General features: G+C 45.1%; 2 protein-coding genes across 4 annotated transcripts in view; one reads left to right on the top strand and one right to left on the bottom strand.

Moving 5' to 3' along the window:
* Window positions 1-12,192, bottom strand: part of LOC121535151 (ephrin type-B receptor 1) — a 325,240-nt gene that overhangs the window by 178,446 nt on the left and 134,602 nt on the right. The window lies entirely within an intron of this gene.
* On the top strand, window positions 6,427-7,830 carry LOC121535152 (C-type lectin domain family 10 member A-like). Its single transcript, XM_041841924.2, has one exon. It carries the CDS (start codon window positions 6,431-6,433, stop codon window positions 7,529-7,531), a length of 1,101 nt encoding a protein of 366 aa, XP_041697858.1. The 5' UTR covers window positions 6,427-6,430; the 3' UTR covers window positions 7,532-7,830.

The raw sequence follows: 12,192 nt of genomic DNA, 5'->3' as shown, positions 1-12,192 counted from the left end.
CCATGTCTCCTCCGAGCGCCGCACCCACTCATCCACCGCAGGAGCCTCGATCTGGCTCTGCTGCCAAGGTGCCAGAACCGGCTGGTAACCTAACACACATTGGAAAGGGGTTAGGTTAGTGGAGGAATGGCGTAGGGGAATTCTGGGCCATTTCGGCCCAGGGAACGTACTCTGCCCACTCCTCCGGCCGGTCCTGGCAGTATGTTCTAAGAAACCTACCCACATCCTGGTTCACACGTTCCACCTGCCCATTACTCTCCGGGTGGTAACCCGAGGTGAGGCTCACCGAGACCCCCAACCGCTCCATAAAAGCTCTCCAGACTCTGGAGGTAAATTGGGGACCTCGATCAGACACAATATCCTCGGGTACCCCGTAGTGCCGGAACACATGGGTGAAGAGCGCTTCGGCGGTCTGCAGGGCAGTAGGAAGGCCCGGCATAGGGAGCAAACGACAGGCCTTCGAAAACCGGTCCACACCGACCAGTATAGTGGTATTCCCCTTTGAAGGAGGAAGGTCAGTGATGAAATCCACCGAGAGGTGAGACCATGGTCGTTGTGGAACGGGCAGGGGTAGTAACTTACCCCTAGGCAGATGTCTAGGCTCCTTACACTGGGCGCACACCGAGCAGGAGGAAACATAAACCCTCACATCCCTCGCCAACGTGGGCCACCAGTACTTAGTACTAAGGCAGTGCACTGTCCGGCCGATACCAGGGTGTCCAGAGGAGGGTGAAGTGTGAGCCCAATAGATCAATCGATCCCGAACCTCGAGCGGAACGTACCTCCGACCCTCCGGGCATTGAGGTGGACTAGGGTCGGTGCGTAACGCCCGCTCGAGTTCAGCATCGACCTCCCACACTACCGGTGCCACCAGACAAGACTCCGGCAGTATGGGAGTGGGCTCCACGGACCTCTCCTCCGTGTCATACCGCCGAGACAGTGCGTCTGCCTTACCGTTCTGTGACCCAGGGATGTACGTGATTTTAAATGTGAACCGGGTCAAAAACATATTCCACCGCGCCTGGCGAGGGTTCAGTCTCCTCGCTGCCCGGATGTACTCCAGGTTACGGTGGTCCGTCAAAATGAGGAAAGGGTGTTGAGCCCCCTCAAGCCAGTGCCTCCACACCTTTAGGGCCTGTACCACGGCTAACAGCTCCCTGTCCCCTACGTCATATTTTCGCTCCGCCGGACTGAGCTTCTTGGAATAAAAAGCACAGGGGCGGAGTTTAGGTGGCGTGCCGGACCGTTGCGAAAGCACGGCTCTTATACCGGCCTCTGACGCGTCCACCTCTACCTGAAATGGTAAAGAGGGATCCGGATGCGCCAGCACCGGAGCCGAGGTAAACAGGTCCTTCAGCCTTCCAAACGCCCTGTCCGCCTCGGCTGACCATTGCAGACGCACCGGACCCCCCTTCAAAAGAGACGTTATGGGAGCTGCCACCTGTCCAAAACCCCGGATAAACCTCCGGTAGTAATTCGCAAACCCCAAAAACTGCTGCACCTCCTTCACAGTGGTTGGCATTTGCCAATTACGCACGGCTGACACCCGGTCTACCTCCATCTTCACCCCTGACGCAGACAACTGATAACCCAAAAAGGAGACCGACTCCTGGAAAAACAGACACTTCTCTGCCTTGACATACAGGTCGTTCTCCAACAGCCTCCGCAACACTCGGCGCACCAGGGCCACATGCTCGACTCGGGTAGACGAGTACACGAGAATGTCATCTATGTACACGACCACCCCCTGCCCCTGCATGTCCCTGAAGATCTCATCCACGAATGATTGGAAAACTGAAGGAGCGTTCATCAACCCGTATGGCATGACAAGATACTCGTAATGGCCCGAGGTGGTACTAAAGGCTGTCTTCCATTCATCGCCCCCTAATGCGCACCAAGTTGTACGCGCTCCTGAGATCTAATTTAGTGAAGAAACGCGCCCCGTGCAATGACTCCGTCATGGTCGCAATCAGCGGGAGTGGATAACTGTACTTCACCGTGATCTGATTGAGACCACGGTAATCAATGCACGGGCGTAACCCACCATCCTTTTTCTTCACAAAAAAGAAACTCGAGGACGCAGGGGAAGTGGAGGGCCGTATGTATCCTTGTATCAGAGATTCGTCTATGTAAGTCTCCATAGCTCTCTTCTCCTCCTGAGACAGAGGATACACATGGCTCCGTGGGAGCGCAGCTCCTGCCTGGAGGTCTATCGCACAATCTCCCTGCCTATGGGGAGGCAACTGCGTCGCCCTTGACTTACTGAACACAATAGCCAAATCCCCATACTCAGGGGAACGTGCAATGCGGGCACCTGGTTTGGACTCTCCACCGAGGTAGCCCCCTACGGAAACGCCTAAACATCGACCCACACACTGGGCAGACCACTCCATCAGAGCCCTCTCCTGCCACGAAATAGACGGGTTATGGGTACTCAACCAGGGCATGCCCAGCACCACCGGATACGCAGGCGAGTCGATCAGAAATAGCTGGATCATCTCCTGATGACCCCCCTGCGCACACATCCTAAGTGGTGCCGTGACCTCCCTGATCAAGCCTGCACTCAATGGACGGCTATCTAGGGCATGAACGGGGAAGGGGACGTCAACAGGGAGAAGGGGAATCCCTAAGGCTAAACAAAATTTCTTATCAACAAAATTCCCAGCCGCGCCTGAATCTACCAGCGCCTTATGCTGGGAATGAGGTGCTACCTGTGGAAAACGCACAGGTATACAGAAGTGTGCAACAGAGAGCTCTGGGTGAGTGGGGCGCCTACTCACCTGGAAGGACTCCCCAGTGCGGGGCCTGTCGTCTTCTCCCCTAGGAGGCCATCCCCAGCACCTAGCCGCGGTGTGTCCTCCCCGACCACAGTTGGTGCAGGAGATGGACCCCCTCGTACTCCGACCCCTCCTCTCTCTAGCGCCAGCGCCCCGAGCTCCATGGGGCACGGCTCGGAGGCGCTGGAGGGTGAAATGGACGGACCCCTCGGGACGTCCGCGGGTAGCTAGCAGGGTATCCAGCCTGATGGACATGTCGACTAACTGGTCGAACGAGAGGCTGGTGTCCCGACAGGCCAGCTCCCTACGGACGTCCTCACGTAGACTACAGCGGTAGTGATCGATGAGGGCCCGCTCATTCCACCCTGCATCCGCCGCTAGGGTACGGAATTCCAAAGCGAACTCCTGGGCACTCCTCTTCCCCTGCCGGAGGCAGAACAGACGCTCCCCCGCCGCTTTCCCCTCCGGGGGATGGTCAAACACCGCCCTGAAGCGGCGGGAGAACTCAGCCTACGTGATGGTGGAAGCGTCTATTCTCCTCCACTCGGCGTTGGCCCATTCTAACGCCTTGCCGGAAAGGCAGGAGATCAGGGCGGACACGCCAGGTAAAGCTCCACCTGGAGAAGGAAGCCCTGACACCCGGCAGCGGTCCCATCGTAGGCCCTCGGGAGCGAGAGTCGAACTCCTCTGGGTTCCGGAGCGGGAATGGGCTGACTTGCCGATGGTGAGGGCAGGGAAGATGGCGTTGGGGGTGTCCCTCGGGTCTCCCAGCGTTGGAGGGTGGTGATCCCCTCCTGCAGGGCGTACCCCATCCGCAGGATCTGGTCATTCTGCTCCCGGACCCTGTCTTCCAATGTCTCCTGTGCTGCTGCGGCTCCTGCTGATTCCATTCGAATCTGTGTGTGATTCTGTCAAGGGTTCTGATGCGACGGTGTGGTGGAATCAAGTGCAGGACACAGGAGCTCAGTCAAACTTGACTTTACTGGCAAAGCACAAAAATACACGGGTAAACTAACCCGGAGGTAAACAATACGCAACAGTGCGTAAAATACAAAACCCGACTACGCACGAACAACAGTGCGACGGTAAACTAGCGTCTGTCCCAAACAGTCGAACATCAACAGACAGGAAAACAATCACACACAACACCTGACAAACACAACGAGAACTTATAGGACACTAATGACACTAAACGATAACAGGTGTACAATACCAGACCAGAACAAACGAACATAGAAACATACAACGGTGGCAGCTAGTATTCCGGAGACGACGAACGCCGAAGCCTGCCCGAGCAAGGAAGAGAGGCAGCCTCGGCCGAAACCGTGACAACAACAAACTGACGACAGAGAAAGACCAGATAAAGAACGGCGACAATGCCATGAAAGGTGAAAGAGACAGGGCACTGAGCAACTACAACAACTGCCTTAGCTATTTTAGAAAAGAGGGATGTCCATAAATGGACATTTTGTTAATTCACACATATACAGTGGCTTGCGAAAGTATTCACCCCACTTGGCATTTTTGCTATTTTGTTGTCTTACAACCTGGAATTAAAATATATTTATTGGGGGTTTGTATCATTTGATTTACACAACATGCCTACCACTTTGAAGATGCAAAATATTTTTTCTTGTGAAACAAACAAGAAATAACACAAAACAAAAAAGAAAACATGAGCGTGCATAACTATTCATGCATAACGCATGCAGGGTTATCTTTGGTATCTTTGTTGCCTTTCTGCCTGGTCCGTGAGTTTTGGTGAGCAGCCCGCTCTTGGCAGGTTTGATGTGGTGCCATATTCTTTCCATCTTTTAATAATGGATTTAATGGTGCGCCGTGGGATGTTCAACGCTCCGGATATTTTTTTATAACCCAACCCTGATCTGTACTTCTCCACAACTTTGTCCCTGACCTGTTTGGAGAGCTCCTTAGTCTTCATGATGCCCTTTGCTTAGTGGTGTTGCAGACTCTGGGGCCTTTCAGAACAGGTGTATTTATACTGAGATCATGTGACAGATCATGTGACACTTAGATTGCACACAGGTGGACTTTATTTAACTAATTATGTGACTTCTGAAGGTAATTGGTTGCACCAGATCTTATTTAGGGGCTTCATAGCAAAGGGGGTGAATACATATGCACGCACCACTTTTCCGTTATTTATTTTGTATAATTTTTTGAAACAAGTTATTTTTTTTATTTCACTTTACCAATTTGGACTATTTTGTGTATGTCCATTACATGAAATCCAAATAAAAATCCATTTAAATAACAGGTTGTAATGCAACAAAATAGGAAAAACACCAAGGGGGATGAATACTTACACATCCAAACTTTCAGGAGATCCACAGCTGATTAATTACCTTGCCTGAGAAACCCAAAGCCTATAACCAATGAGAGTATACCAAGAGGAACTGCTTCCCTAATAGAAATCTCTGATCACACTTGTAGGCAATGTCATGGCGACATTACCAAGCTAAGCTCATGTGCATAGATGTATCATCAGGTCTAACGGTCGTGTCGCACCGAAATGTGCATGTGCAAGCGGTCAAATCAAGGCACTCCTTTGATATAGAAATATATATCGTTTTTGACGATAATTAAAATGTGTGTTTGTCACTTTCACAAAGTTGTAATCATGACATGTTCAGCTACTTACAACACTGTCTCCAATCTAAATTGTGCATTTAGAAAATTAACAACTAAGGAATAATTTCTCCCTCCCATTGACTTCCCAAACCCCTGGTCTGTTTGGTCTGCTTGGCGGCATCCCCGGATGTATTGGCCGCTTGGTTTAGAAACTCTGTGCTATAGCCCCATGTCCATGTGTCTTGTTATCATGATATAATGGATCTTTCTCTGCCTGCCAATGTGATGTGATCTAACAAAACTGGCTTTGTTATTTCATTTGTTTCTCTTTTTTAGGTTGCTTGCTTGTATTGTTAATTTGTTGTTATCTGATTGATTTATCTTGATTATTGATTGATTTGCCTTGTCAATTGTTGTCTTTGTTGCATAATGAAACATGAAAAATTAACACACCTCTGGTTGTAGCAGCCCTATGTCACATCTAGATTATAACAACAAGTAGGCCTAGTACTCAACGAACAAAACTGACTTCCTGAAATGACAGTTCCCTGTCTACCAGTGGTTATGTCTAAAATAGCATCAGATAAAGGGGGACAATGGTAACAAACATAAAGGAATCTGGTTGCTGCAGAACCAATTCATTTTGAAAAACCAATCCATTTTATATGTGTTCACAAACAGGTGCATGGACATTTAATTTGGACTCAACTGACTTCCTGAAATGGCAGTTCCCTGTCTAGCAGTGAGTACAGCTCCAGATAGAGAGATACAGCGATAGCACATTTAGGAATCTGGTTCTTTGTTCAAATCAACATAAAGAAGAAGATTCATTTCTAGATCTGCTACCGCAATACCAAAAACACAGCCACCTCCTCATTCTTGTGAAGTCTTATCTTCACACCTATTTAGCAGCCAATCACATACATAGTTTTGTATTGTCTGCCTAATATGGCATGCCCATTGGTGGTAAGACATCTATAAAATGTTCAGTACACACCTTCATACTAGAACATATTCTGTAGCAGATCGTCTGGTAATAGTAATTGAGACCGTGGTAGAACATGAAGATGTCAGAGGATAAGTATGCCAATTTGGACCAGTTATGTAACAAAGGGGCAAGCAAAAATGAGAATGCCTATGAAGATGACATCGCCTCTCAGGACTCAAGAGACAAGACCAAGAAGGATGCCACCTCTAAGATCAGACCAGGAGCTAACCCCTCAAGTTCTGATAACTCACGTAGGAGACCCTCCAGAGCTGCTGCAGTTTGTCTGGGGCTGCTGTGTGTTCTCCTACTGGCTGGGATTGTAGGTCTGGGTCTCCACCACAAGCATATCTTCAGTGAGTTTGAGGATTGTAAAGCCAGCAACATCAACCTGGCTAAGATGAAAGACCAGTTACAGATCAGCTTCAACAACATTACCAAGGAAAAAGACCAGCTACAGACCAGCTTCAACACCATGAAAAAGGAGACAGACCAGCTACAGACCAGCTTCAACACCATGACTAAGGAGGCCGACCAGCTACAAACCAGCTACAACACCATGAAAAAGGAGAGAGACCAGCTACAGACCAGCTTCAACACCATGACTAAGGAGACTGACCAGCTACAAACCAGCTACAACACCATGAAAAAGGAGAGAGACCAGCTACAGACCAGCTTCAACACCATGACTAAGGAGGCTGACCAGCTACAAACCAGCTACAACACCATGAAAAAGGAGAGAGACCAGCTACAGACCAGCTTTTCTGACCTAAAACAAGCTGGGCCTAAAGGCTGGACGCTGTTTCAGTCCAGTTGGTATTACATCTCCTCTGAGGTCAAATCCTGGGATGAGAGCAGACAGGACTGCTTGGAGAGAGGAGCAGACCTGGTGATTATAAACAGCAAAGAGGAGCAGACATTTCTCACTATGCCGGACAAGAGGGTATGGATTGGCCTGACTGACAAAGACAGAGAGGGGACCTGGAAATGGGTGGACGGTACCCCACTGACCACAGCCTATTGGTCGGGACAACAACCTGATAATGGTAATGGGGATCCAATATATGGGGAGGAGGATTGTGCTGAGATAGTTATTATGTGGATATGGAATGATATTTCATGTGCAAATCATTTCAATTGGGTCTGTGAGAAGGTTATTAACAGTGTTATAATTTAATGCATGTGTATATACCAGATGTGCTCCCTGAACTTGTGTCATTCAGTTTTGATATGAGCAAGGAAATGTTTTAGTCATTTGATAAGAAGCTTAAAAGAAATTACTCTGAAATGTAAAGACTGTTCCTTCCTATTTGTGTTCACAAACTGGTGGTTAGGCAGACTTTGGCACTTAATGTGGACTCAACTGACTCACTGAACAGACCATTCCCTGTCTACCAGTGGTTATGTCCAGTGGTGTAAAGTACTTACAGTACCAGTCAAAAGCACCCCCACACCATAACACCTTCTCCTCCATGCTTTACGGTGGCAAATACACTTGCAGTGATCATCCGTTCACCCACACCGCGTCTCACAAAGACCAAAAATCTCAAATTTCGACACCAGACCAAAGGACAAATTTCCACCAGTCTAATGTCCATTGCTTGTGTTTCTCGGCCCAAGAAAGTCTCTTCTTCTTATTGGTGTCCTTTAGTAGTGGTTTCTTTACAGCAATTCAACCACGAAGGCCTGATCCACACAGTCCCCTCTGAACAGTTGATGTTGAGATGGGTCTGTTACTTGAGCTCTGTGAAGCATTTATTTGGGCGGCAATCTGAGGTGCAGTTAACTCTAATGAACTTTAACACTTTTTTGTTACTACATGATTCCATATGTGTTATTTCATAGTTTTGATGTCTTCACTATTATTCTACAATGTAAAAAATAGTAAAAATAAAGAAAAACCCTTGAATGAGTAGGTGTGTGCAAACTTTTGAAAGTTTTGAAAGTTACTTGAAAGTAATTACTTTTACTTTTACTCCACTAAATTCCTAAAGAAAATAATGCACTTTCTACTCCATACAATTTCCCTGACACCCAAAAGTACTCGTTATATTTTGAATGCTTAACAGGACAGGAAAATTGTCTAATTCATGCACTTAAAGAGAAAATCCCTGGTCATCCCTACTGCATCTGATCTGTCGGACTCACTAAACACAAATGCTTTGTTTGTAAATTATGTCTGAGTGCTGGCTATCCTTAAATAAAAAAAACAAGAAAAGTGTGCAGTCTGGTTTGCTTAATATAAGGAATTTGAAATGATTCATACTTTTACTTTTACTTTTGATACTTAAGTATATTTTGGTAATTACATTTACTTTTGATACTTAAGTATATTTAAAACAAAACTGACTTTTACTCAAGTAGGATTTTACTTGGTGACTTTCACTTTTACTTGAGTCATTTTCTATTAAGGTATCTTTACTTTTACTCAAGCATGACAATTGGGTACTTTTCCCACCACTGGTTATGTCTAACACAGCATCAGATAAAGATATAGCAATGTGGTACTGTCAGCTCAGGACATTAGCAGCCTGCGAGGGCTTTTTATTTCAAACTTAGCAAGCATGTGGAGAAATATTATGCAAAATGGAAGAAATACCTATAGCCACATCAGACGTCCTTGAAATGTTATCCTATATACCCCCCTGTTCATGTGTATTGCTATCGTGATGCATGTAATGGATTTTACTCTGCCTGCCAGTGTGATGTGATCTACTTTAGTTTGGTTATTTGTCTGTTGCTTTTTGGGGTTGCTTGCTTGTATTGTTAATTTGTTGTTATCTGATTGATTTATCTTGACTATTGATTGATTTGTTTCGTCAATTGCTTTTTGCATAATCAAAAATGTCAATAAAGATTTTGGTCATTAAAAATGAACACTCCTCTGGTTGTAGCAGCCATATGTCACATCTAGAGTATTACAACAAGTAGGCCTAGTACTAAATGGACTCAACAGAATTCCTGTAATGACAGTTCCCTGTCTACCAGTGGTTATGACAACTTCTGGAGGACGTCCTCCAACCTATCAGAGCACTTGCAGCATGAACTGACATGTTGTCCACCCAATCAAAGGATCAGAGAATTAATCTAGTACTGAAAGCATAAGATACTGCTGGATAGCACTGCGGTGCATAACATATGGTGAGTAGTTCACTCAAAGAGAGAGAAAGACTATAGTTGAACAGTTTTCAACAAATTAAGTTCTTCAAAAATGAAGGAGAAGAGAGAGAGAGAGAGAGAGAGAGAGAGAGAGAGAGAGAGAGAGAGAGAGAGAGAGAGAGAGATGTCATAATTTCTTTTCACTTTCAGTTTCACTTACTTAGCTAGCAAATGCAGCTGGCTAGCTTAGTTACTCAAACACCCGGCTCAAACAGAGGGATGCTATGTTAGCTAGCTGGCTATGACTATCCAACACAACACTGGAACTCTTCCAAGTCAAGGTAAGCTTTTGGTTTTATGAATTTATTGCCACCCGGGCCCGCCGGTCTAACTGCTTATACACTGTAAAGTTTCTGCATGATTGTAGCGGATTTACTAACACATTAGTTTTATTAGCTATGTTGACTAGGACATTACCTTAGCTAATATGGGGACAACGATGTAGGGTTATGCCATGGTTTGGCTTGGATTTTGTTTTTCAGCCTGGTCACATACAGCTGATGTGTTGTGCATTGAAGTCTCCTGAGTGAATTCAAATCAATTGAATTTACTACAGGTGGACTCCAATCAAGTTGTAGAAACATCTCAAGGATGGTCAATGGAAACAGGATGCACCTGAGCTCAATTTTCTAGTCTCTTAGCAAAGGGTCTGAATACTTATGTAAATAAGGTATTTCTGTTTTCGCTTTGTCATTATGGGGTATTGTGTTTAGATTGATGAGGGAAAAAATAATTTAATACATTTTAGAATAAGGCTGTAACATAACAAAATGTGGAAAAAGTCAGGGGGTCTGAATACTTTCCAAATGCACTGTGTATAGTGTATGTTGCAGATGTGGTCCCTGAATAACCTTTGCGGCATGACATTTTGATATGGCAAGGAAATTATTTAGAAATTTGACAAGAAGCTTCAAAGAAATTACTCCAAAATGTAAACACTGTTCTTTAAAATTTGGGTTCACAAACTGGTGGGTAGGCAGACACATTGGCACTTAATGTGGAATCAACTGACTTCCTGAAAAGACAGTTCCCTGTCTACCAGTGGTTATGTCTAAAACAGCATCAGATAGATACACTTCCTCCCGTATTTATTTGGACAGTGAAGCTAAAATGTGGACTCCAGCATTTTGGATTTTAGATAAAATGTTTCATATGAGGCGTCAGTACAGAATGTCACCTTTTATTTGAGGGTATTTTCATATATACAGTATTTGTTTTACCGTTTAGAAATGAAAGCACTTTATGTATCTACCCCTCCCTAACCCTCCCCCAAGTATTTGGACAAAATCACTTATAGTGTATTAAAGTAGTCAAATGTTTGGCATTTGGTCCCATATTGCTAGCACACAATGACTACATCAAGCTTGTGACTACAAACTTGTTGGATGCATTTGCAGTGTGTTTTGGTTGCCTTTCGGATTATGTTTTGCCCAACAGGAACTGAATGGTGTATATTGCATTGTGTCATTTTGGAGTAATTTTATTGTAAATAAGAATAGAATATGTTTCTGAGCACTTCTACATTAATGTGGATGCTACCATTATTATGGATAATCATGAATGAATAATGAATAATGATGATTATACCCCCAAAATCATGAATAAATATAATATCCAGAGTGCGAATTACACTGTGACATTTGGAGGGGTCTCTATTGGGTCTCTATTATGGGCTTCATAGTAAAGATGTAATTTAATGGTAAAAATGTATACCTTTTATTGTCTGATTGTCAAACATATCACTTCAGAATGTAGGCTACCTGTGCATGTTCGTCCACTCCAAAATAATTCCAGCAACCAAACAGTAGACTGTTACAAAACACCAAAAAGTGTGCCTAATGACATTTGTCGATTGCCATTGATTAGGCCTACATTAATTGATGCGTCTTGTTGACCAAGTTACCCTTTTCTGTAGCCTGAAAAGTCGGGAAACCTGAAATGGGGCTGAAACTATTGATTGATGGATCTTGTCAGTTGTCTTTGTTGCATGATGAAAAATCTGGTTGTAGCAGGCCTATGTACACATCTACAGTATTACAACGGGTAGGCCTAGTACTTCTCTGTACCAGAGTGAAGTGATGCATACAGTATTAAAAGGATACTTTGGGATTTTAGCATGCTAATAGATACCCATAGACTTCCAGTCATTGTGCTAACACTAGTTAGCATTGGCTTGTGAAACTACCTCTAACTTCATACTAGACACAAAGACATAAAATGGTATCCATGAGTTCACCTGACTCTGTGGAAGTAGATAAAGGGTCTCATTACCAAAATCTCAAGGTATCCCTTTAAGGGGTCTGTGCACATTTATAAAAATGCTCTATGGACTTTGAAGAGACTTTCCAAAGAGACAAATGCAGAGGTGATCTCATTGTCACTTCACCGGACTTCACACATACAGCCACAGTGTGTGACTTCCTGAGGCCATGCATTTACAAGCCAATTACACATGTTGTTTTGCATCGCCTTGCTGAAATGATAGCTTCCTGGTTACCGTCGCATATAGAACGCTTCGGACTCACTGCACAGCTTTCTTACAACATACACAAACATTACTAGAACATCAGGTAGCAGTAATTGAGACAGTGGGAGATCATGTAAATGTCTGAGAATATCTATGCCAATATTGACTTCATGTTTTCAGGTGACTCCTGTGGCAGAGGGCCAGCAAGCAGA

Source organism: Coregonus clupeaformis, chromosome 21 (assembly GCF_020615455.1).
Source record: "Coregonus clupeaformis isolate EN_2021a chromosome 21, ASM2061545v1, whole genome shotgun sequence".
Classification (NCBI taxonomy): domain Eukaryota; kingdom Metazoa; phylum Chordata; class Actinopteri; order Salmoniformes; family Salmonidae; genus Coregonus; species Coregonus clupeaformis.
Note: the sequence above shows the minus strand (reverse complement) of the source record. Positions and strands in the feature narration are given on the sequence as shown.

Excerpts from the sequence above, each read along its gene's own strand:
- LOC121535152 (XM_041841924.2), top strand. The coding sequence starts at position 6,431 with ATGAAGATGTCAGAGGATAAGTATGCCAATTTGGACCAGTTATGTAAC.